The sequence below is a fragment of the Aspergillus viridinutans genome, assembly GCF_018404265.1.
Source record: "Aspergillus viridinutans IFM 47045 DNA, scaffold_10, whole genome shotgun sequence".
Lineage (NCBI taxonomy): Eukaryota > Fungi > Ascomycota > Eurotiomycetes > Eurotiales > Aspergillaceae > Aspergillus > Aspergillus viridinutans.
The window spans coordinates 1,160,586-1,184,412 of record NW_025091226.1 but is presented as its reverse complement, the minus strand read 5'-3'; the positions used below and the strand labels follow the sequence as shown (position 1 = coordinate 1,184,412).

Here is a 23,827-nt window from a genome sequence, read left to right as displayed (position 1 = left end):
ATAACTAAGTTATCATTGCAATAAAAGTTAAGATTACACTCCTATATACGTGGCGTAGATTGAACGGTTAATTGGACGGGATAAAATAATCACTCTCAGCTGATGATCATCATAGAAGGGTCATGGTCCTTCGGTCTGCGGAAAGTTTGTTGTTCGACCCACCACGTTGCTTATGATCATCGACTCGATCATCTTACTTAAGACTTGGGGAGTTTACTATTCTGCTTTTTAAATAGTAGATGGAGAAGGGACATGTTACGAATTTGGAGATCAGGAATACATGATATGTGTTGTTGTTGTTGAGGCGAGACCTCTGAGAGTATACGGAGTAGAATAACCTTGGTATAGTATGCCACAATGCCATATAACAAGCCCTAGAAATATTTCAGTCGCTGTACCATCCCATGCGCCATGCAGTTTCCCAATAAATGTTAACCCCAATGTTAATCATACAAGCCTCCTAGATGATTGAGCATCACGCTGCATTCTGCACTCTCAAACAGATCCACGTAACACGCTTTCCGCAGATCCTTCAATCGCGTCTGCGTCGAGTGCTTCTTTGCTCGTGTCGATGGTCCTGCGGACGTGCATCAGCAACCTCAGAGCACCCGCTGGCGTGACTCCTTCGATGCGCCTCGCCATTCCCACACTAACGGGTCGGACGCGCTCGAGAGCCTGTCTTTCCTCGGTACTGATGCCCTGAACCTTCGAGTAGTCCAGGTCCGGAGGCAAGGTGAGGCTCTCATCCTGCAGGAATTTCCTCGCCATTGCCTCTTGCCGCTTGACATAAGGGGCGTAGCGACCTTCGATGCTGACCCGGGTTCGGATTATGGGGTCGAATGACGACGGTGTGTATGCCATACCTGATGGCGATTCGATGTGGGGGATCAAAGCGTCGATGTCCACACCGTCGAGGCAGAGGAGGTCGAGCGCCGAGCGGACAGAGCTATCCGTCCGAGTTTTGAATCCTTTGCGCGACCAGATGGTAGAGGAAAGTTTTGTATTGGCGAGGAGGTTCTGCAACTCCTTGATTTGTGCTTCTGTGTCGGTGAAGTAACGCCACCGCTTGTCCGAGACCACTCCTGCGTTACGGGTCATACGGGTGAGTCGCAGATCGGCGTTGTCAGACCGAGTCGAAATGCGGTATTCGCTTCGTGCGGTGAACATACGATAGGGTTCGGATACTCCCTTCGTGATGAGGTCGTCGATCATGATTCCGATAAATCCGTCCGACCGGGTGAGAGTGAACGGCTGACGGCCTTGAGCAGACAGACCGGCGTTAGTACCGGCAATGATCCCCTGTCCGGCAGCTTCTTCATATCCGGTTGTTCCATTGATCTGGCCTGCAAGATACAGGCCACTGATCAGTTTGGTCTCCAGAGTCGGCCGGAGATTGCGGGGATCGATGTAGTCGTACTCCACACCATAGCCGGGCTGTAGCATGCGCACGTTCTCAAGACCGCGGACCGTGCGTAGCAGGGCATATTGTGCATCTGCCGGAATGGTCATCGAGATACCGTTCGGGTAGATGACGTCATTCGGTGCGAATCCTTCCGGTTCGAGCCAGATCTGGTGCTGTGTCTTATCCGTAAAACGTATAATCTTCGATTCCAGCGAGGGGCAGTAGCGTGGCCCCCGCACAGTCTCGCGAATGTGAATCGATTTGTCAAGGTTCGCACGCACAATCTCGTGTGAAGCCTCGTTGGTGTGGGTCATCCAGCATGTAAGCTGACCTTCATCGCCAACATCGACCGTTTTGTTGAGATACGAGAAAGGTTGCGGAGGGGAGTCGCCTCTCTGGACTTCCAATGGCGAAAAGTCGATCGTTTTCATATCCAAGCGAGGAGGAGTCCCGGTCTTGAGGCGACCAAGCTGAAAACCTGCTTCGCGAAGGGATTTGCTAAGCCCAAACGTAGCCGCTTCACCCATACGCCCCGAAGGGTAGGCTTCAAGTCCAATGTGTATTTCTCCACCGAGAAACGTTCCGGTTGTGATGACGACGCGCCCAGTAGGTATTACCTCTCCGGATTCGAGCCGTACTCCGACAATCTTGCCCTGCGATCCCGGGATGTTCTCCACCCCCTCTTTTGACACCACAATATCAGCAACCTTGCCTTCCACTATGCTCAGCCCTTCGGTAGCGACCAGCTCCTCCTGCATGTACTTCTTGTAGAGATCCCGATCGATCTGGGCGCGCGGACCCCACACAGCAGGTCCCTTGGAGCGATTAAGAATGCGAAACATAATACCGGCCTTGTCAATGATTCGCCCTGCCACACCATCCATGGCATCAATTTCGCGGATCATTGTTCCTTTCCCGATTCCTCCAAAACTCGGATTGCATGAACAAACCCCAATGTTCGAAAGCGACGGCGTAATCAATGCGGTGCGTGCGCCAGATCGAGCGGCAGCTGCAGAGGCCTCGGAACCAGCGTGGCCTCCTCCAATAACGACGACATCGTATGCACTACATGCCTAGAGTCAGTACCGTGCTGAGACTACTAGGATAAAGTGCTGGGAAATCCATACCGGGTTCCATCAGAAACTGTGGCCATGCCTCGTGTGAGGCCCATGGCCCGGGACCGAGGAGCAGAGCCCCATCGCCAAAGAGCCACTGACCGCGCCCTAAAAGCCATGATGACCATTTTTAGCCAGGACGACTTTACACCAGAACAGTAAACTGCATTGAGGCCATGGAAAAATACTGGTGGCTATCCGGATCACGTGGATGATATTTATTATTGCCATTTATTTCCGAAGGCGGTGAAAAGCGGACGTAATGCAAATAAGCAAATATTGCCGGTGATTTGCGCGATCGCTAGTTGCGGGGCTGCTTTTCCATGCCCCGCAGGCCTTTAGATGGGATTTGTATCTTCTATATCTTCGCGCTGATAGGATACGAGATATTCTGGTCGGCTCCGTGTCAGACAAGTCTGTTGACCATTATCTGAACGCAAGTAGATACTCTGTTTGGCGGTCGTCACAGGAGAAGCATCCACCATGAAGGCTTATTGGTATGACAACAAAACGGTAGGTTTCATTATCCGAGACTATGGCCTCTCTTATCAGGCAGAGACTGAGATTGGAATAGGGTGACCAGAGGGAACCCCATGACTCCGGCCGTCCGGTGACGGTGGACTACCTCGCCTCCATTGGAGTCCAGTACTACCATTTTCCCTCCCTCGAGGCTGTCAATGAATTGGCCAAGGAACGTGGGTACAAGAATCGCGATGAGATTGTCGTTTCGCCACAGACGATGGGTGATGTGTACGAGGAGAAGGTGAAGATGTTCTTCAATGAGCATCTGCACGAAGACGAGGAGATCCGCTACATCCGTGATGGCGAGGGTTACTTTGACGTGCGTGGCCAGGAGGACGAATGGGTTCGGATCAAGTTGGCGAAGGATGACTTGATCATTCTCCCCGCTGGTATCTACCATCGTTTTACCACCGATGACAAGAATGTTGGTGTCCATGAGCTTATGCTGTCTACACTTTGATACCAACTTGCTGACTGCTTCGTTCACAGTACGTCAAGGCTATGCGCCTTTTCCAGGAAGAGCCTAAGTGGACACCCTTGAACCGTGGCCCTGATGTCGATGAAAACTCTCATCGGCAGTCTTACCTCCACACGGTCCAGAACAAGGCCGTTGCTTAAAACGTTTGCTTTCCATTGATGACTTAATGCTAATTGCCAGCATGGGCAAGAAGCATGGTTGATTGAAGGGGGAAAGACTACCGCTTGCCACGCGATCTAGTGCTTTTAGCTCCAAACTGATGATTTTGTATATATCATAGCAATTCGATAGATCACGACACTTTCCACGTACAACGACTATTAAATTCCCAGGCCCTTATGAAAAACATGTCGTTTTTATGTCTTTTAATCTACCGGTCAAAATATTGACTCAAGTTGTAGTTACACCACCTCCTGGCAGAGAGCCAGGCATGTGGAATTGATCGCTCAAGTTACCACTGCTCTCTTCCCGCGTCATGCTGCGACTACGGAGGTCGCCAATTTCAACATTGAAGCTGCTCGTTCGAGAAGCAAGGTCAAACGGCGGCCGTGTGCCCAATAGTTCCCCAAACCTGAGCACCTCTGGTTCGCGAGACGACTCCTCGTGACGGGCAGACCCGCTAGCATCCGCCACTGTGTTACTCCGCGGCGCATTAGAGCCCGTTTCCGAATCATCGCCAGTCCTTACGCCTGTTCTGCCCATTCGAGGCCAGAGGTCCGGCAGTCCCACGACCTGCACCCGAGGTTCAACAACGCGCTCCTCAAACCATGCATGAACACGGGCTTCGACTAGCTGAGCGACTTTAGGCACGTCCTGGAGTCTGCTACGAGAGCCGATCAACGACCGCACGGAGAGGTCAAGTCGATAGTCTGGAAGAAAGGAAAACGCAACGTTGCTCTTTGGACTGGTTGTCGGCGGATTCTCACCACTGGGTTCCTCAGAGGAGCCTCCTGCGCGAGAGTGACTTCCACCAGTCTGTTCTTCGCGCTTTGAGCGTCCATTCGTTGTTGTCTCGGCGGTAGGGGGAGATGGGGAATGGGATGGAGTGTCGAGTGGAGGTGTGGAAGCGGGGACGAGTGATATGCAAAGGGTCCCGGAAAAGCGGACAACAGAGATGGAGAGTGCCACGGGAAGGATGGCAGAGCATGGCTTCGGATAATTGAGAAGTAGCTGCGTCTCGATGGCGATGGAGAGGTTGTCATCGCTCAGGTCGACGTCCATCAGTGCCTGAAGGCGTCCACCATCAGAATTTGGGTCATCAACAGCAATGATCCGACAATTGCTGAAGATAGGAAACTCCTCCCCCAGAGATATGTCCGTCACAGTAATTTTATCTATAAATGATGGCTTCTTTTCCGGGTTATTCAGGGCCGCCGTTAGCGAGCTGAGGATTGATGATGTTGGCGAGTCCTTCAACAGATATGCTGTTTGTCTGTACTGAGCAATTGTCTGAGCTATGAGAACATTGAACCAGTCCAGCGATTCTGGCTGGTGTGAAGAATGGTGTATCCTGTGTCGTCCATGTTTCGAGGAGGGATTGGTGGGGATTGCACTGTAGTAGGTCTTTCGCAGGATGGAGCGGGTGTTGGTCGCGGAGGACGGTACCGGACGGAGGACGTTCGAGTTAGACGGCTTTTCTCTCAATGTTCTTGTGCTTCCATCATGCTGTGCACTGCTGTAAATCGAACTGGAACGTCGATGAGTAGTCGAACGATGAGAGAGGCCGCGAGACGGCGGAGGCGCTGCTTCGCCGAAGATGAAGAACTTGAGGAAGGCAGCAATGAGAAGCACGACGGAGAGCTGTCCCAGCAAGAACCCTTGTGTAAATGATAAACTACACCCACTTCATCAGCTATTCAACAGCCTTAACCAATAAGACAGAGTGATCTTGACGTACGAGGACTGAGCCGGGATAGGCGTGGGGTCGTCTAGTTCAGTGTTGTCAGCCTTGGTTCAAGCATCAACAACGGAACGGAATCAATCGCACTTAGCTGAGAAGACATTTTCAGCTGCTGTATATGTTATCTGGTGCTTTCCATAGCCCCATTGCTACAACAAGCAACACTGCTATTGAAGATTTCCAACGCGTTGGAAGATCAAGGTCAAGGTCAAAAAAGAATGACGAATGACGGACCCTGTCGGCCTCGGCCAAGGCTACCTAAGGTAGTCTAAGACCGAGCAGCTGCTTATCACATCCATATCGCGATTGGACTCCACCAAAATAACCCATGAGCTCTCGCCTCTGTGTGAGGACACGTTGAGCTTTCGCAGTCACCCATGTTCGATCGTTAACAATCTGTACTATATTACCAGCTGGCTGGTTTTGCCTCATCTTTGTGCTCATAATCAATATGTCTGCAAACTGACTTTCCTGCGCTTACAAAATACTCCGTACAGAACGAAAACATTTTTCTTGCAGAATGTACTATCCGGGCATTAACTCACTGCTACTATGGCTTCTATGCTTTGCTCCTCCGGGGCTAGCATACGGCAGATCTTCGGAATCACCCCCTGGGCCAAATGCCATACTCCTCTCGCGAGTGCAGTCACTGACGCTCCGCGCCAATCGTCTCACATCCTCCCGCCGTGTTTCCCCGATTCCACAGCTGAAATGCGTGGGCCCCTCAAAGAGCATCTGCGACAAGTACAAGATAGAGACTATGCGATGCACGAATGCTGGATACGACTACGACGAAGAAGATGTCCAGTGGACTTGTACTGCACCACTTCCGGAGGAGTTCATGTTGGGCGCAACAGATGTGATCTGCGAGGGATACCGAAATGCCGATGACAAGTGGGTGTTGAAGGGCAGCTGTGGTGTCGAGTACCGGCTACTGTTGACGGAGCGCGGAGAGAGGCGATTTGGCAAAATACAAGAGGATGATCTGCGGTCCATCCCGCGTGCGACAAAAGGGTGGCGCCGAGGCATGGACGCTCTAGTCGACCTGATTTTCTTAGGGTTCTGGGCTGCGGTTCTCGTTATGATTCTATGGCCTATCGTCCGCTCCTGTTTTGGGCTGCGTGGTCGTCGAAGAAGGCCCAATGTTGGGCGAGGTTGGGGCGGATTTTGGGGAGGTGGCGGAGGAGGGGGTGACTATGGGCCTTTCCCTGGGCCACCTCCTCCATACAGCAGCTTTCCAGATAGCTCATGTTCATCGCAGCCAGGGTGGAGACCGGGCTTTTGGACCGGTGCTGCGGCTGGTGGCGCGGCTGGCTACGAGATGGGTAGGAGAAGCAATCGGCAGAGCGACAGACCGTCACCTTCTAGAAGATGGGATGACCAAGAGCCTTGGAGAGAAAGCAGCACACGGCCGCGTTCCCCTCCTCGGTTTTCGGCTACCACGGAGAGTACGGGATTCGGCTCAACAAGACGAAGATAATGCTTAGAATCGCGGACATTAGAATTGATTCGTTCGCCCCTAATTCCGCAAACTGTAGTAACCTGCCTAGACGCTGCATGACGAAGCTAGCATGTGCTGGATAACCTAGTTATGATATTACGCTGCCATGAAGCGAGAAGCAACACCGATAAGAGCCACTCAGGTAGACCGCAGAAAAGGCATCCAGGCCGTGATCGTGATCCATCTCAAAGCCGCGCGACACAGTAACAGTCCAAAACGCCCACCCCCGCTAATTTCTACCTAACTCCGAGCCACCAAAGCGCTTAAATAATCAAGGAAAGTCATCAATCGTGCCAATAACCTCTTCAGTTCCGCCTCCCATAGCTCTCATTGCCTGTCTTTTGTTGTTTCGTTTGCCCTTTACGGGCAAGTTATTGGCATTGTCCAGCCCTGGTGCAGCACCACCATCAGTCGCGCCGTCTGGATTGCGAAGCAAATCCTCCTGAGCCTGCTTTTCCTTTGCGTGCTGTTCCTCAATCCGTTTCTTCTCTTCATCCAACTCCTGCTGAACCAATCTGGGGTCATCGTACACAGTGTTGGTCATTTCGGAATACGTCGCGATATCAATCGTTTCCCCGGGGCCCAACAGTGTTTCCTTGATTCGTTCTGGAGCGCGCCGCTCTTCATTGTTGAATTTCAGCTTGATCTGACGTCTCGACCTCCCAGGGAACAGCTTGCTGATCATCATGAAATCGGTGCCAAACATTCGCAAGCCTCTGTAAAATAGATCCGTCATCTCTTCATCCCATGATTCTGTCTTGGACCGTTTACCCCATGTGGCTTGGTTGATCTTCCGTGTAAGAGAGCTTTCCACCACATCCTCTAGCTCCCCCGCATTTCTCGCCGCATCTGCATAACGATCGACCTGAAGGGAAGCGGCATCAAGCACAATCTCTCCATTCACGATTCGCATCACAGGACCGGCCTGTGGCTTCTTGTCGACAGCGATATCGGGTTCCGCTGCGGGTGATGCAACATCCGCGGTCGGTTTGAGAGGGACTGGCGCTTGGCTCTCGTCCTCTTGTTGAGCTCGCTTGCGTTCCTGCTCAGCGAGTTCCATGTTGCGCAGTTCAGTTTCCCGCCTAGACATTTTCCCCGTTCGTAAATCCTTGCACAATTCTGACATTTTGACTACTGCTGGAGCGATTTCGATGAGATCCGCTCCTTCCGGTGTTGGCTCGCGCTTTTTGCGAGACTGCTGTTGCTTCCTCTTCACCTTGCCCGCGGCATCCTCAGCATTGGAGATGCGGCTCGCCCTTCTGCCTCGCGACTTCGACGCTCTTCGACTCTGGTCAGCGTTTGCTTGCGATTCAGCTCCGTCGGTTACTTCTGTAGTTTCTTCAACCGTCGGGGGTTGGGTAGATGGCGGAGTAATGACATGGGATGGTGAAAGAGTAGGACGGGCGGATGTTGTCGACGATTCTTGAGTCAGCTTCAAGCGCTTGGATGGGCGGATCTCTGTAGCGGTCTCAACAGGTGGAAGGTTCTGAGAACTAGCCGCAGGTGTCGAGGCGTCATCGCGGCTCCCAAGGTTTTGAGGGACTTCGATACTTTGAACAATTTCTCTTTGCTTCTCAGGTCCATTCGCCTCGAGATCTGTGGGTGGACGTTCGGTATTGGTATCATGACGCGCGAGTGATTGAGATGGCGCAGGAGCTTCTTCAACAGTCACGCGCCGTGTGGGAGCCGAGGAAGATGCCTTACGCTTCGAAACGGGAATGGGAATGGCTGTCACAGATTTGGATGGTATTGAATCGGGTCTCGGGGCCCCCGACGACTCGGCGACGGGCAATTGAACATCAGCGGTAGATGGGATAGAAGGCTCCGGGACCGTAGCAGGAGGCGCGAGCTCGGCAGGAACTTTATCTAACGCCGGTTGACTGTTTTGAGTAGTAGATGTTTGTGAAGCGGTACTATGTCTTCGCGGTGGTGCTGGGGTGGCAGAGGGAGCCGGAGGGGCGCGACGGACAGGCGCCTTTGGAGCAAATTTCTTGCCCGACTTATCTGAAGACGGAAGCGGTCAGACGATGGAGCACGTTGTAGAAGGTAGGATTCAACACTTACTGATGACAGAACTCGAAAAAGATTTCATCCTCACGGCTCAGCATAGCTGGAGAGGAAAAGAGTCATCAAATTCCAGGCCGATAACAGAACCGATGCGATGGATGGATGGTCCAGCGAATATACGTAGAAGGTGACATGCAGAAGTCTAGACGCCGGGTGTTCGTCTGAACTCTGGGGGGAAGTGGGCTCGGTCACGTGGGAGGCGCTAGGCGACGCTAAACCTCCCAGGCCGAAAATCCTCCTGGCTTCCCAAGTCCTGCTTATCACTACCACCTGCACTGCTGCGCCCTTCAACGTCACTCAGAATTTGTTGTCACCTACACGGGCGGGAACTGCTGCGGTTATTGCTCCAGGCTGGTTGCTGTTCAGTGGTGACGGCCTTCATCGACTTATGTCTTCTAGCCACTGATGCCGGCCACCGAAGCATCTCCCGTCGCATGTTCCGAGTCCGGTATCGTCAAGATGGAAGACCGGAAGAGACCTGCTACTCATGATCCCAATGATTCTGCTCCACCATTGAAGAAGCAAGCTACTTCTATCAATGGTGGTAGTAAACCGCACCCAGATGCCGATATGCCTTGGAAAGACGACCTAGAGGTGAGTTGCCAACGTTTGTTACTGAACCTTTAGTTTCTAGCAGGGGGGTTTTTCCCCCGATCCACCTAGACTTCAGCTGAAGTTTTAAAATGATTCTGATGCTGACTTACACTCCGCGGCAGCGATTCCAAAAAGATGCGATATGGCGGCAGATGCAAGAGTATAAACGTGAGAAGATGTCTCTGGAGACGAAACTCAAGGAAATGTCGAAAGCTACGGCCTACCATAATGACCATTTACGTGTAATTGATGCCTGGTTCAATCAGGTAAGTATCCTCGCGCATCTTCCTTGCAGCGGCAGAGTCTCACTGTTCTTGCGATAGTTAATTGATGAGGTCAAAACTCTCATGGGCGCGTCGGATGAAGACAAAGGTAGGCACTAACCTAGCTAGATCATCATTTTGAAGTCGACTCACTAATACTCTTCTAGATCGGCCTTCGTTTCGAAGTTCGCTGTTATTCGAAAATATGGAAGACTTTGAAAAGCATCTCAAATCCCGGTCAGATGATATACGTGCCATTATTACTCGGTTGCAATCTTTCTCCACAAACGGCCCCCCAGAGGTTACAGATTTGCAGTCTCAACTTGCCAAAAAATTAGCTGAAGAAAAAAGTACTATTGCCGAACTTGAGAAAGCTTTGGCCGAGAAACAGCAACTGGAAGAAAGCCTGGAGGCAGCGTCATTACGGTACATGGTGGCTGAGAAGAAGCTCGACCGGGCACGAAGCTTGACTGTCGCAAAATTAGAGAAGCAATACCTCCTGGGTGGTCAGCGACCTGGCGGCGATAGTGCGTCTGGAAATCGGGAAGAACAGTCACCTGTCAACGGTGTGCCCTCGAGCGTCGAACGCAATTCCGAGTTGGAAGAAGCGCATAAGCAGCTTGTGGCTGTTTCGGAGAAGCAAAAGGAACAGTTGCAAAAACTGGAAGCTGAGAATGCAAATTTACTAAGCCAGATCACGGAACTGAATATCAAGGTAAGGCGCTGATGGCCGGCTGTGCAAACTGCTGCTGACTGGATGTTGTTGATGTAGCGCACAAAGCCCACCGACGATGATTATGCGCATACGGACTTGTTCAAGCAACTACGATCCCAATACGACGACGTTGTAAAACGAATCAACCACCTCGAAGCAACAAACATACAACTACGTGAAGAGGCTGCAAAGTTACGATCTGAACGGACTGCATATCGCAACCAGGTGGCTGAGGAAACCCAGAATGTTATTGCTGAGAAGGAAGCGCAGTTGATGCGAGCTGAGACTGACTTAGCCCGAATCCGGAACGCCCGCGACGAGCTCTTGGCTGATCAGCAGATGCGCAAGGCCGCGCAAGAACAGGAGAAAATTGCTACAACTAAGGTTCAAGAACTTGCGGATGCTGCACAGGCCCGGATTAATGCCCTGGAATCTGAGGTAGAAAGGCTCCGCTTGCAGCTTGACAACACGAAAGCCCCGCATACGGAGATCGACGATATTCCGTTGGAAGAACTTCGTGCGAAGTATCAGAATTTGGAGCGCCAGTATTCCATGCTCAACACTGAGTTGACGTCGATGCAGACCGCCTGCAAAAAGTACTCTTCGTTAGCTTCACAAAAGGTTGCAGATTTTAGCGCTTTGGAAGAGAAGGTTGCCCGGTTGACTGCTGAAAAGTCGAAAGCGGACCAAAAGTATTTCGCTGCAATGAAAAGCAAGGAAGCACGAGAGTTGGAAGTTCGAACTTTAAGAATGCAGAACTCGAAGAGCTCTGATATTGTCTCGCAACTAAAGGAATCGGAGGCAACCACTCGCTCTCTGTTGGCCAATATGGAGAAGCAGGCTAGTGAGACGAAGGAAGCATTGAATTCGATCATCAGCAAGCATCATGCGGCTCAGCAGCAAATCGCGGAGAATAACATTGTTATCGACGGTCTCAAAGCCCAGGTCAATGAGCTCAAGGCCCTCTCGGTGTCGAAGGATTCGTCATTGGCGAGTGCTTCAAGCGCCTGTCGTAAGGCCGAGACTGAGATTGAAAGCCTGAAAGTCACCCTTGCCGATACCAAGAAGAGCCTTGAGAATTGGAAGAACAAGAGTTTGGGCAATTCATCGTCGGAGTATGAGATGTTGAGGGTAAGTCTTCCCGGCCCATGTATAAGGGTGACTGATACTAATTGATTGCCATTCCAGAGTCTTGCACTTTGTACTGTCTGCCGCAGGAATTTCAAGAATACTGCGATCAAGACGTGCGGTCACGTATTCTGCAAAGAATGCGTGGAAGAAAGACTTACTTCTCGCTCTCGAAAGTGTCCAAATTGCAATAGATCATTCGGAAATAATGATCATATGCATATCACGCTATGAGTCCTCTCAGCAATCGTTGAGTTTCCGAGTTTGTCCTCGGTCCGGTTCAAAATTTACATTCGTGTACCATAGTTTTTATTGCCCTTCTCGTCCTCCCGATTTTTTCCCTAGCTTTTTTATTACCCTTTTTCTTCCTTTTACTCTCGTGTTTTCACAAAATCATGGAAGGTTCATGGTGCGGTGTTTTTGCTCTACAAGGTTTAGCAGGATAGGGTCTCACTGGGGCCGGCGTTTTGATTTGCTGTTACGCTTTTCGAGCAAGATTTCCCGTTGCATAACGATCTGGCCAGACATGGTGATGGTCAAGTCTTCGGCTTCAACTTTTTTCTTTACACCATTTTCCTTATGTCTTGCTCTCTTTCAGAAGGAAGAGAGACTGTTTGGATACCCACTCTGTGTTCCGAGTAGCACCGGTGGTGGGGAGCCGGGATGCGAGATGTAGGATTACCTAGGACGAGATGATGAATGCACCATGCTCATGGGGTCATGGCCTTAATGATGTCGCCTGACTTTTTGTGGTTAGACAGTTCTCTGTGTAGGTACTCGAATGTTATGAATTGAATATTCTGCTATAGAGAAGCTCATGCCGCCCTACCCAGAGGTCTAAAGGAGGGACGATTTGGCCCGCATCCTCTACTGCCGTGTCCCATTCTCGGTTGATTCGTTCTGAAATCATAGCTTGCAGGGCCTTGCTGGCTAGGACGCTTTGCGCCTGATATGGCCCCATCACAGATGCGCGAACTGCAGCACTGAGAACTGCTTTGGCATGATTCAGCATGAAAACATACGCCGTCTGCCGGATATCGACACCCATAGCGAGGCATACAATGCCCCAAAGAGGTGCAAGATGACCTTTCGGCCCTAATTCATCCGCAGTGCCAACCCAAGATTTGAGAGCGTCGGAGAAGATTTCAATCATTTGCACGGCCTTTGCAGCGTCAGTCCCGCTGACAGACGGTCCCGAGGCGTATGAGCTTCGAAATGCTCGCTCCCAGACGCCAAGTAACGCCCTTCCTTGGGCGACACTTGCCCTCTGAGCAACTATACAAGGCGTCGAAGCGTCCAGATCGTTGTCTAGAGTCTCTAGTTCTCCCGGGTTCCTATAGGCTGCAAGGACATACGGGAGAGAGGTGCTTGCAATTGACGCAATTGATAATTTGAGGAAGTGATGGAACGATGCGATTGTTGTCACCGAGCGAGGCAAAGGTCTATTGTGGGCTAGGTAGGACTCCAGACCGCTGGAGTAGGCAAAGGAGCCCAGTGGGAGGGCAGAATCTGACAGGAGAAGTAATGCATGGTTTGGTGAAAGGTATGGTTCGTCTACCTTCGATGTCAGTCTTCAGGTACGACAATCATGGCGGTTGCAGAGGTGTCGTCACGGACCACTGGAGGGTAATTCCCTTGCACCCTCTGGGCGGGCTAAGGTGAGGCGTGTGCGGGCATTGCGCAAACGATACTCGAGATCTGCAATCTCTCTCTCCAGAGCTTGTACACTGTTCTTCCCACTCATTCGGGCATTCGTCAGAGTGTTAACAGACAAAAGGAGGAGGAGGATGTTTGCGCGAGGAGCTCCTTGATACCATTTGCACCAAAGCATACTAAATAATGCCCGCTTCTTATCTCGAAGACCCAAATCAACTGATAAGCTCGCCCGAACATCGGATGTCCCCGACTCCGGCGGTGGATATGGGCAGAAAAAGGCGGATCCGACAGGAACAGCATAAGCAATAATGGTCCGATGCGAGCTTCTGATCGCTTCTCCGCAAGTTGATATTATCCTCTGGCATTACATCATGCGATTACGCTAGACCAAGAGCTTCTACTGACGAGATCATCTTTATATTATGTCAGGAAAGCGTCTTCTGGATGCTATCCAATTATTCAATGTCGCCAAATCAGTTGCGACTCAACACCTTACGCTGCGGCAACGGCAGTTAGACATCTTCACAAGGACTTCTTCCCTCACCAAGGGAATTCAGAGGCAGACTGAGGGTTTAATACTGACAGCCCAAGCTGCAGCTGCTCTGGCAAAGCGATTCAATGAACCTTCTCCTTCCGAAGCTGCGCCGAAAACCCAGCCCACAAGCACGCCCACGTCCTCGCAGCCAACAAATGCGGAAGCCCGTTCAGGTCTCTCTTCGGACGAAGCGAAGAAAGCTCAACGACAGGCCGAATTTCAGATTCCGTCATCGGCTGCGCAGCACACTGTGAGCAATAGCTCGAGTGCATTGAATGTCAGCGAACAACAGGATGTCTTTTATCAGCGTTCTCAAGAGCCGACGCCGGGATTATCGGGGCTTCCTCGAGTGAAGCTGCCAAAGACCATCAACGACACGCAAGTGAACGTGGATAGCTCTCTTAATGCGGACGTCTTCCACTCGCCTGTGAACACTGAGAAATCTGTGCCTGAGGAGGTGTCTACCACAGAACAGCAAGATGTGTCAGAGGAGATGATGAAGGAAATTTTCCACAGTCCCAAGGTCGCCAAACTACTTTCCAAGAAAGCGGCCTCGGATATGAAGAATCCAGATTGGAGAGCTAAAGGTTTTCCCGAAAGTTCGGTCAGTCGAAGGTCAGCCTCGGCTCCTTTCGAGAATGTCAAGCAAACTGATAAGGAAGACATGGAAGTGATTGGGGCCAGCATTGCTGAAGATGTTGCGCTGGTGCGTCACCTAGTCGAGTTAAAACGGCACGAAACAGATATTGACATTCTGATAGAAAGATCACCAGATCACAGCGGAGCTCAAGCATAGCGATACCTATAAGATGACTGAATCTCGAGTCCCGTCGTCGCGGTTTGGTAGATTATGGCAATACAGTGGACTGGCTACCTCGATGGCCTTCGGAGCCGTGGGTGAGGGCCTGCGAAGGATGACCGGGAGCAAAGAAGACTATGCTGGGTCTATTATGTTCAGTGCTGGAAACATGGAACGACTGGTGGCCAAACTCTCAAAAATGCGAGGAGCCGCCCTCAAACTGGGGCAGATGTTGAGTTTTCAGGGTTGGTACTCGAAACGATCCATTTATTGCATTTGTGGTGAAGACTAATTTTCTTCAGATAACAAAATGCTTCCAGAGGCTATTCATCAGGTTTTACAGCGAGTGCAAGATCGAGCAGACTATATGCCAGCTTCGCAACGTGACAAAGTCTTGGCTGATAATCTTGGACCCAACTGGCGGGATCTTTTCTCCACGTTCGATGAGGTTCCAATGGCAGCAGCCTCGATTGGACAAGTTCACGGAGCGGTGCTCAAGAGGACGGGCCAGCCAGTTGCCGTCAAAGTCCAGTACCCGGGTGTTGCTGACTCCATTGACTCCGACTTGAATAACCTTTCTATCCTTCTGACGGCATCCCGCCTTCTTCCGAGGGGTCTTTATCTGGACAAGACAATCGCAAACGCACGGACGGAACTCGCGTGGGAATGTGACTACATCCGAGAAGCCGAGTGCGGCAACCGTTTCAGAGAGCTCGTAAAGGACGACCCCGTTTTCTTGGTTCCAGAAATCATCCCAGAGGCTTCAGGAAAGCAAGTCCTGACCATGGAACGCTTGGAAGGCATTGCTGTCACCAAGATCCACGACTTCACCCAGGCGCAACGTGACTGGATCGGCACGCAGATTCTACGCCTATCCCTCCGCGAGATCACCGAATTCCGCTTTATGCAGACAGATCCCAACTGGACTAACTTCCTCTACAATGCGAAGACCAATAAGCTGGAACTCCTTGACTTTGGTGCTTCTCGCGAGTACCCTGTCGAATTCATCACGAAATATATCAGCACACTTATCGCCGCTTCTCGCAACGACCGGGAACGCTGCCACAGCCTCTCCATCGAACTGGGCTACCTGACCGGTCACGAGTCCAAGGCCATGGTAGACGCCCACGTTTCTTCGATCCTCACCCTTGCCGAACCGTTCATGGATTCTTCGCCCGACGTCTACGATTTCCGCAATCAGACCATCACGGACCGAGTCCGGAGTTTGATCCCTGTTATGATTCGGGAGCGACTCGCACCTCCGCCCGAGGAAACCTACAGTTTACATCGCAAGCTCAGCGGAGCCTTCCTGCTCTGTGCGAGATTGGAAAGCCAAGTACGATGCAAGGAGCTATTTGCAGACGCCATCCAGAAAGCGGAGAAGTCCGGACTTGACATTGGGTTGACTCGGATATAGATCAGGAGGAGCATGGTGGTACGTGAAATACTGCCATGCTATGCATTACTATAGAAGGCCAAAGTCTACTCTTGTATAATAGATCATGTAAATTATAGCATCATATGACATATCAAGACGCATGACGCAGAAAACAAGGCTTGAATTTGCAGTTGCTATGAGCCTCAGGTGTACGTCTGTCCTTCAAGAAGTGGTACAAGGGAGAGCATTGACTTGTATGTCTCGTGGGAGGCGGGATATATCTAGAATAGCAGCAATAGGCGTTGACGCGGAGGGTTCGACGCTGAATGGTTCCACCAGATTATCCTGTCCTTTCTGAGTATGAGGTATCAGTGCAACCATTGATGACTGAACCACTTCTGATAAGTAGGGATATGCGTGAACGAGACTATTGAAAAGACTTGTGCAGCTCTCAAGTACTCAGTTAGGCGTATCATGTGCTCATACCGATTGTGCACGATGCATATCCTCAATGAAGTCGTTCTCAATGTATCTGCATTGAAGATATGATATCAAGTCTCTGATGGGAAGTAAGCCAATTCAAGGACAGAGAGTACACTAGACATCTGAATGCCTTGGCATCCATGCTTGAGCGGTATCCTGTGATATGAGTATCGTGATATAGGCTCTAAGCCGACGACCACGAGACTTTTATGATTCCATGAGTACTGCGTGCAGGCTGATTTCAAAGCAGCCTATCTCAGAGATACTACCTACGATATTTGATGAAAGTGTGTGCAAGGCTGACTGGATTAGGCAAATTTCCACGGGCAGCGGGAGAAACCGAGGAAAATGAATTCCGCAGTGCAGATGAGAGGATGGCGCCATGTTATGATTATTAATGAGCTTTTGAATGAACTAAGGTATGACTCTAGGAGCATGGATGATTGGATCGGGGAGATTTAGACGCGCTGTGCGAGGATTCTGACCTTGTTTCGTTCTACTTGAAGCGATGTACCTGGATCTGTAAGCATCGAGGAGCCAAGGGGATGATTCGTAATGAGATGGCGACAGACGCCTTTAAATATGATGGATCTAAAAAAGGGTTTACTACGTCAGTGCACCGTATCGGAACCTAAAGAAGATGCATGGACTGTAACCTATCAACTGTCAAGGAGCAATCAAGAATGATGCATGATGCAGCTTGACTCGGCAGGGGAGTTCGTCGTAAAAACAAAACATCGACCCGATACCCGATGCATCTCGGCGACTTTTCAGGGCTTCGCTTCAAACGTTCCATCCATCCAATCATGGCAATTATTCACCTGAAATTCTGAATCTTATTACATTATGATTCGTATTTTCTTTGTTGACTGCTGGCCAGCTCCACCTCCTCCAAGCTAGTCTTAAAAGTGGCTGAAATAAAGTGATTGATTGATAATGATTCAGACCTCCCAAATTATGGCTTCCTTATCGAAGTTGGAAACGCACAGAAGACGCCCGACTAGATCCCCTAATTAGGCTCACATTTGTGATCAGTGCCTCATAGTCACCAGTGACCCGGTATCACAGTCATAAGTATCGAAGCAGACACTGAAAGATAACCCGTAACGCGTCAATGGTAGGCTCTCTTCCATGTGAGCCAAGGCCCCGATAATCTGACACGAGGATCTGTCTTCGCTAAATACTAAATACAGAGGCCTGGAAAGGCGGAGACTATAAAAGGTAAAAGGGAAAGGGTGTGGCGTGACTGGCGTCAGCACTAGGCTTGATGTTAATTTAACACCGTTTGCTTATCTCCGACTCATGTGGGTCGCAATGGTTGATGACATAACAAATATGAAATACTCCAACTCCAAGAACGTTAGGTTTAGACCACAGTGAGTAGAGAGTCAGTATTCTGTAGATGATATGATGAATAATGCATACTACAGTTTGCAATCAAAGTTCTGTCTAATTGTTTCTTCTACTGTTAGCATCCATCCAACTAGTAGGTGTAAATGTGTGGAGTGGATCGGGCTTTCCCGACGTTTTGCGAGAATCGTCTGCATGTCGCTTAGGTAATGTACTTCCATCCAATCACAATCTCGGAATTACTGCCGCGATTCATGTTGGATCGTACCTAAGGTAACTAACTCATTATGAGTCAGGAAGATTCAGGCCTCCCAGGTATTTTCTTGGGCATTTTGCATGGACGAAATCGATGGAAACTCGGGGTCCCACTTCTGCTTCAATATCTCAGTTTTTCCTTGTCTTCTGGGAGCTCCACGGTCCACCACTCGGCTGTAATTGTCATCCGATTGATTATTCGCTATCTCCGTCTGGTTCTTCCATGACTCCCCATGAGTCTATCTGCCTCCTTTTCAACTAGGTGGACCTTTTTTTGCGCAAGCCTTACAAATCAACCATTTTTTTTTTCCCTTTCGAATCTTGACATCGCTAATGAACTTTAGTAATATTCTGAACCCGGGGAGATTGATATATAAGCCTCGATGCAATGGATCTCTCACAGTCGCTTTGTTGTTCGGTGCCGTTGCTGTGTTCCCTAGCCCATCTCCACGGCTGGTGCATTGTACTGTTATCTCCTCGCCAAACGGTGAACAGTGAACGGTATCAATTTTACATTTGCATTTATTCCATTTAATTTCACATCTATATCATCTTCTTCAACCCTTCCTTCGGTTTCCTGTACATACCTGCCTTCGACCTTCTCGCTTGTCAACAGAGGAATCTGCCATCTATTGAGCCGGTTCCTCTCTAAATATAAGTCTAATACTTCAGCCTGCACAATCTCATTCACATCTCCATAGTTTACAACAAGAAGGTATACACATCAACAACGAGATGGCGGACGGCTCTCGTCTGCCAGAATCGTCAACCAACACAGCAATGGAGAACAGCAACCACGAGAACGCGCAGGTCTCCAGTCCAGATGCGGAAACTGTACACTCGTCATCCGCGACAGCAACCTCCTCTGAATTGAGTCTCGATGGCCGGTGGGGAGAGCGGGATCAAGGGGAGCCCGTTTCCCGCCGTGGCGCCATGGAGGATTTTGAGGATATGAGGAGGGAACTGACCCAAGTCAGTCTGAGACGAACGCGGTCGGTGGGAAAGGATGCCCATCGATTGCGATCCCGGGTCTCCGGGCGAGCCAGTCAAGTTCACGATGAAGAGAAGGCTCTCGACGAGGAGGATTCGACAATCGATGGGGACGACTACCGGGGTGGATTCGATCTCAGCGAGTTCCTGATGGGTGGTCATCTGGAACGGAGAACGACTGCAGGAGAGCCGGCGAAGAAGGTCGGTGTCATCTTCAAAAATCTCACGGTGAAAGGTGTCGAGACCGGAGCGTCCTTTGTGCGGACGTTGCCGGATGCTGTTGTTGGCACCTTCGGGCCGGATCTGTACAGAATCCTCTGTGGCTTCATCCCACAATTGCGCTTTGGGAAACAGCCTCCGGTGCGAGATCTGCTCCATGATTTCACCGGTCTAGTCCGAGAAGGCGAGATGATGCTGGTTCTGGGCAGGCCTGGTGCTGGTTGCTCCACCTTCCTGAAAACCATCGCCAACGACCGGGGTGCCTTTGCCGGTGTGGAGGGTGAGGTCCGGTATGGCGGCCTCTCTGCCGAAGAGCAACTGAAGCACTTCCGTGGCGAGGTCAACTACAACCCGGAAGACGACCAGCACTTTCCGACCTTGACCGTGTGGCAGACCTTGAAGTTTTCTTTGATCAACAAGACCAAAAAGCACGACAAGACCAGCATTCCCATCATCATTGACGCTCTCCTGAAAATGTTCGGCATTATGCACACTAAGAATACGCTTGTTGGTAATGAGTATGTCCGTGGTGTGTCTGGAGGCGAGAGAAAGCGTGTCAGTATCGCCGAAACCCTGGCGACCAAGTCGTCCGTTGTTTGCTGGGATAACTCCACCAGAGGTTTGGACGCCAGTACGGCTTTGGATTATGCCAAGTCTCTCCGGATCATGACCGATGTCAGCAAACGTACTACGTTTGTCACCCTCTACCAAGCCGGAGAGAGTATCTACGAACTCATGGACAAGGTTCTGGTCATTGATTCTGGACGCATGCTCTACCAGGGCCCTGCGAACAAGGCGCGCGAGTACTTTGTAAACCTCGGTTTCTACTGCCCAGAGCAATCGTATGTCTCCCTCTCTCGCAAACACTTAAAAGTTGCCGTTCGCTAACCCGCTGCTAGGACAACTGCTGATTTCCTTACTTCAATCTGCGACCCTAACGCTCGTCAATTCCAGCCCGGCCGAGAGGCTTCTACCCCCAAGACACCCGAGGAGCTTGAGGCGGTCTTCAGAAATAGTGAGACTTACAAGAGTATCTGCGACGAGGTGGCTAGCTACGAGAAGAAGCTTCTGGATACGGATCAGGAGGATACCCGCCGCTTCCAGAAGACCGTTGCCCAATGTAAGTTTGCGATACCCGCTAGTACATCCCTACCAAAGACTAATCCTCTTCAGCCAAAAGTAAGACGGTGTCAAAAACGTCCAGCTACACTGTTTCCTTTGTTCGTCAGGTCCTGGCTTGCGTGCAGCGTGAGTTCTGGCTCCTATGGGGTGACAAGACATCCCTCTATACCAAGTACTTTATCATCATTTCCAATGCCCTGATCGTCTCTTCCCTGTTCTACGGTGAATCCCTCGACACCAGTGGTGCATTCTCCCGTGGAGGGGCGCTCTTCTTCTCGATTCTGTTCCTCGGTTGGTTGCAATTGACGGAGTTGATGCCCGCTGTTACCGGACGTGGCATTGTTGCCCGTCATAAGGAGTACGCGTTCTACCGACCATCTGCCGTGTCGATTGCTCGAGTGGTGATGGATTTCCCTGCTATCTTCTGCATGGTCGTCCCGTTCACGATCATCGTATATTTCATGTCTGGGCTCGATGTGACCGCTTCCAAATTCTTCATCTACTTCCTGTTCGTGTACACCACTACATTCTGCATCACCTCGTTGTACCGCATGTTCGCTGCGCTCTCCCCCACTATCGATGACGCTGTTCGCTTCAGTGGTATTGCTCTGAACGTACTTATCCTGTTCGTTGGTTACGTCATTCCGAAGCAGGGCTTGATCGACGGCTCGATCTGGTTTGGGTGGCTCTTTTACGTGAATCCTCTCTCGTACAGTTATGAGGCCGTCTTGACGAATGAGTTTTCCGATCGCATCATGGAATGTGCGCCGTCTCAGCTGGTGCCCCAGGGTCCTGGTGTCGATCCCAGATATCAGGGCTGTGCTCTCCCGGGGTCTGAGCTGGGTCGCAGAGGCGTCTCGGGTAGCCGGTACCTGGAGGAGTCCTTCCAGTTCACTCGAAGCCATATGTGGCGCAACTTTGGTGTCGTCGTCGCTTTCACTGTGCTGTATCTCATAGTCACGGTGCTCGCTGCTGAGTTCCTTTCCTTCGTCGGCGGTGGGGGCGGTGCTCTTGTCTTTAAACGGTCGAAACGTGCCAAGAAGGTGGCCGCCCAGACCATCCAGGGCAACGATGAGGAAAAGGTTCAAAACGTTGGTGACAAGGCTGCGCTGTCGCGCGGAGAGGCGGCCTCTGCGAGCAATGGCGAAACCTTCCAACGCATCTCTTCCAGCGACAGAATCTTCACCTGGTCAAACGTCGAATACACGGTACCTTACGGCAACGGAACCAGAAAACTTCTGAATGGTGTCAACGGATACGCAAAGCCTGGAGTCATGATCGCTCTGATGGGTGCTTCGGGTGCCGGTAAGACGACACTCCTCAACACCCTGGCCCAGCGTCAGAAGATGGGTGTGGTGACCGGCGACATGCTTGTCGACGGTCATCCTTTGGGCCCCGATTTCCAACGGGGCACTGGTTTCTGTGGACAAATGGATCTTCACGACAACACGTCGACCATCCGCGAGGCTCTGGAGTTCTCGGCTCTCCTCCGTCAGGACAGGAACGTTCCCAAACAGGAGAAGCTCGACTACGTCGACCAGATTATCGATCTGTTGGAGTTGAACGATATCCAAGACGCCATCATCGGTTCTCTCAACGTGGAGCAGAAGAAGCGGGTGACGATCGGTGTTGAGCTTGCGGCCAAGCCCAGCCTTCTGTAAGTTGTGGCCTCAGCCAAATTACTGTGGTCTCAGGCAAATTACTGACTGCGTTGCGTGGACAGCCTCTTTCTTGACGAGCCTACCAGTGGACTGGACAGTCAAGCGGCATTTTCGATTGTCAGGTTCCTGAAGAAGCTCTCCCAGGCCGGACAGGCCATCTTGTGTACCATCCACCAGCCTTCGTCCCTGTTGATTCAGCAGTTCGATATGATTCTCGCGCTGAACCCCGGTGGTAACACCTTCTATTTCGGACCAGTTGGCCCCGAGGGTCGCGATGTGACCAAGTATTTCGCAGATCGTGGCGTCGTCTGCCCTCCGTCGAAGAACGTGGCTGAATTCATTCTCGAGACGGCTGCCAAGGCGACAACGACAAAGGACGGCAAGAAGATCGACTGGAATGAAGAGTGGAGGAACTCGGAGCAGAACCGTCGTGTCCTCGACGAGATTCAGCAGATCCGCGAAGAGCGTAGCAAGATCCCCGTAACCGAAACAGGATCCCCATACGAGTTCGCCGCGCCCACGATGACGCAGACTCTACTTCTCACGGAACGTCTCTTCAAACAGTACTGGCGCAACCCGTCGTACTACTATGGAAAGTTGTTCGTCAGCGTCATCATCGGTATCTTCAACGGATTCACCTTCTGGATGCTCGGAAACTCGATCGCCAGCATGCAGGACCGCATGTTCTCCATCTTCCTGATCATTTTGATCCCCCCCATCGTCCTCAACAGCGTCGTGCCCAAGTTCTACATAAACCGCGCCCTCTGGGAGGCCCGCGAGTACCCCAGCCGTATCTACGGCTGGTTCGCCTTCTGCACCGCCAACATCGTCTGCGAGATTCCCATGGCCATCGTCTCGAGCGTCATCTACTGGCTGCTATGGTACTACCCCGTCGGCTTCCCCACGGACTCCAGCACCGCGGGCTACGTCTTCCTCATGTCGATGCTCTTCTTCCTCTTCATGTCTAGCTGGGGCCAATGGATTTGCGCCTTTGCGCCCTCCTTTACCGTCATCTCCAATGTAAGTGCCACCATCCATACCACTTCCCATCCTCACCCGCTCTAACTCCCATATGACAGGTCCTCCCCTTCTTCTTCGTCATGTGCAACCTTTTCAACGGCATCGTCCGTCCCTACCGCGACTACCCCGTCTTCTGGAAATACTGGATGTACTACGTCAACCCCGTCACCTGGTGGCTCCGCGGCGTCATCTCCTCCATCTTCCCTACCGTGCAGATCGAATGCGCGCCCTCAGAAACAACCCACTTCAACCCGCCCCCCGGCCAGACCTGCGCCCGCTACGCAGGCAACTTCATCACAAATGTCGCGAAGAACGGGTACCTGCTGAACCCGGACGCGAGCGCAGACTGCCAGTACTGTCCCTACAGCGACGGCGTGCAGTACATGGCCACGCTGAACGTGCACCACGGCGACAAGTGGCGCTGCTTCGGTATCTTCTTGGCCTTTGTCATTATGAATTGGCTGTTGGTTTATTTCTTTATCTATACGGTGCGCGTGAGGGGCTGGTCGTTCGGTATGGGGTATTTGTTTGGGGGGATGGGTTTGGTGATTGATAAGGTCAAGGGGGTTTTTAAGAGGAAGTCGGAGAAGGCATGAGGATGAGGATTATGGTATTGGTTGATAGGACCAGGAGCAAGGAATGAGATCAACTGATCTCAGTGAGGGGTTATAAAA

At 51.2% G+C, this 23,827-nt stretch overlaps 9 protein-coding genes across 9 annotated transcripts; 5 read left to right on the top strand and 4 right to left on the bottom strand.

Moving 5' to 3' along the window:
* Nucleotides 1–495: 495 nt before the first annotated feature.
* Aspvir_002090 (tRNA modification protein MTO1) lies at nt 496–2,636 on the bottom strand (the record flags this gene model as incomplete). The annotated part of the gene is made up of 2 exons (XM_043273691.1): nt 496–2,467; nt 2,530–2,636. 2 exons carry the CDS (start codon nt 2,634–2,636, stop codon nt 496–498), a joined length of 2,079 nt encoding a protein of 692 aa, XP_043129626.1.
* Nucleotides 2,637–3,000: 364 nt separating this feature from the next.
* On the top strand, nt 3,001–3,657 carry Aspvir_002089 (acireductone dioxygenase (Ni2+-requiring); the record flags this gene model as incomplete). Its single annotated transcript, XM_043273690.1, has 3 exons — nt 3,001–3,030; nt 3,092–3,463; nt 3,529–3,657. 3 exons carry the CDS (start codon nt 3,001–3,003, stop codon nt 3,655–3,657), a joined length of 531 nt encoding a protein of 176 aa, XP_043129625.1.
* A 250-nt stretch (nt 3,658–3,907) lies between these two features.
* On the bottom strand, nt 3,908–5,520 carry mmm1 (ERMES complex subunit MMM1; the record flags this gene model as incomplete). The annotated part of the gene is made up of 3 exons (XM_043273689.1): nt 3,908–5,351; nt 5,415–5,445; nt 5,505–5,520. 3 exons carry the CDS (start codon nt 5,518–5,520, stop codon nt 3,908–3,910), a joined length of 1,491 nt encoding a protein of 496 aa, XP_043129624.1.
* A 417-nt stretch (nt 5,521–5,937) lies between these two features.
* Nucleotides 5,938–6,897, top strand: Aspvir_002087 (DUF1183 domain protein; the record flags this gene model as incomplete). Its single annotated transcript, XM_043273688.1, has 1 exon — nt 5,938–6,897. One exon carries the CDS (start codon nt 5,938–5,940, stop codon nt 6,895–6,897), a length of 960 nt encoding a protein of 319 aa, XP_043129623.1.
* A 292-nt stretch (nt 6,898–7,189) lies between these two features.
* On the bottom strand, nt 7,190–9,010 carry Aspvir_002086 (transcription factor TFIIIB subunit BDP1; the record flags this gene model as incomplete). The annotated part of the gene is made up of 2 exons (XM_043273687.1): nt 7,190–8,922; nt 8,983–9,010. 2 exons carry the CDS (start codon nt 9,008–9,010, stop codon nt 7,190–7,192), a joined length of 1,761 nt encoding a protein of 586 aa, XP_043129622.1.
* Nucleotides 9,011–9,117: 107 nt separating this feature from the next.
* Aspvir_002085 (E3 ubiquitin-protein ligase BRE1) lies at nt 9,118–11,879 on the top strand (the record flags this gene model as incomplete). The annotated part of the gene is made up of 8 exons (XM_043273686.1): nt 9,118–9,140; nt 9,211–9,322; nt 9,385–9,579; nt 9,702–9,845; nt 9,903–9,951; nt 10,010–10,557; nt 10,615–11,688; nt 11,775–11,879. 8 exons carry the CDS (start codon nt 9,118–9,120, stop codon nt 11,877–11,879), a joined length of 2,250 nt encoding a protein of 749 aa, XP_043129621.1.
* Nucleotides 11,880–12,469: 590 nt separating this feature from the next.
* Nucleotides 12,470–13,429, bottom strand: Aspvir_002084 (urease accessory protein UreF; the record flags this gene model as incomplete). Its single annotated transcript, XM_043273685.1, has 2 exons — nt 12,470–13,239; nt 13,303–13,429. The coding sequence occupies 2 exons, from the start codon at nt 13,427–13,429 to the stop codon at nt 12,470–12,472; spliced, it is 897 nt and encodes a 298-aa protein (XP_043129620.1).
* A 334-nt stretch (nt 13,430–13,763) lies between these two features.
* Aspvir_002083 (protein kinase COQ8) lies at nt 13,764–16,092 on the top strand (the record flags this gene model as incomplete). Its single annotated transcript, XM_043273684.1, has 3 exons — nt 13,764–14,582; nt 14,638–14,920; nt 14,978–16,092. The coding sequence occupies 3 exons, from the start codon at nt 13,764–13,766 to the stop codon at nt 16,090–16,092; spliced, it is 2,217 nt and encodes a 738-aa protein (XP_043129619.1).
* Nucleotides 16,093–18,876: 2,784 nt separating this feature from the next.
* atrF (ABC drug exporter AtrF) lies at nt 18,877–23,749 on the top strand (the record flags this gene model as incomplete). The annotated part of the gene is made up of 5 exons (XM_043273683.1): nt 18,877–20,192; nt 20,250–20,470; nt 20,524–22,129; nt 22,196–23,153; nt 23,213–23,749. 5 exons carry the CDS (start codon nt 18,877–18,879, stop codon nt 23,747–23,749), a joined length of 4,638 nt encoding a protein of 1,545 aa, XP_043129618.1.
* Nucleotides 23,750–23,827: the final 78 nt, after the last annotated feature.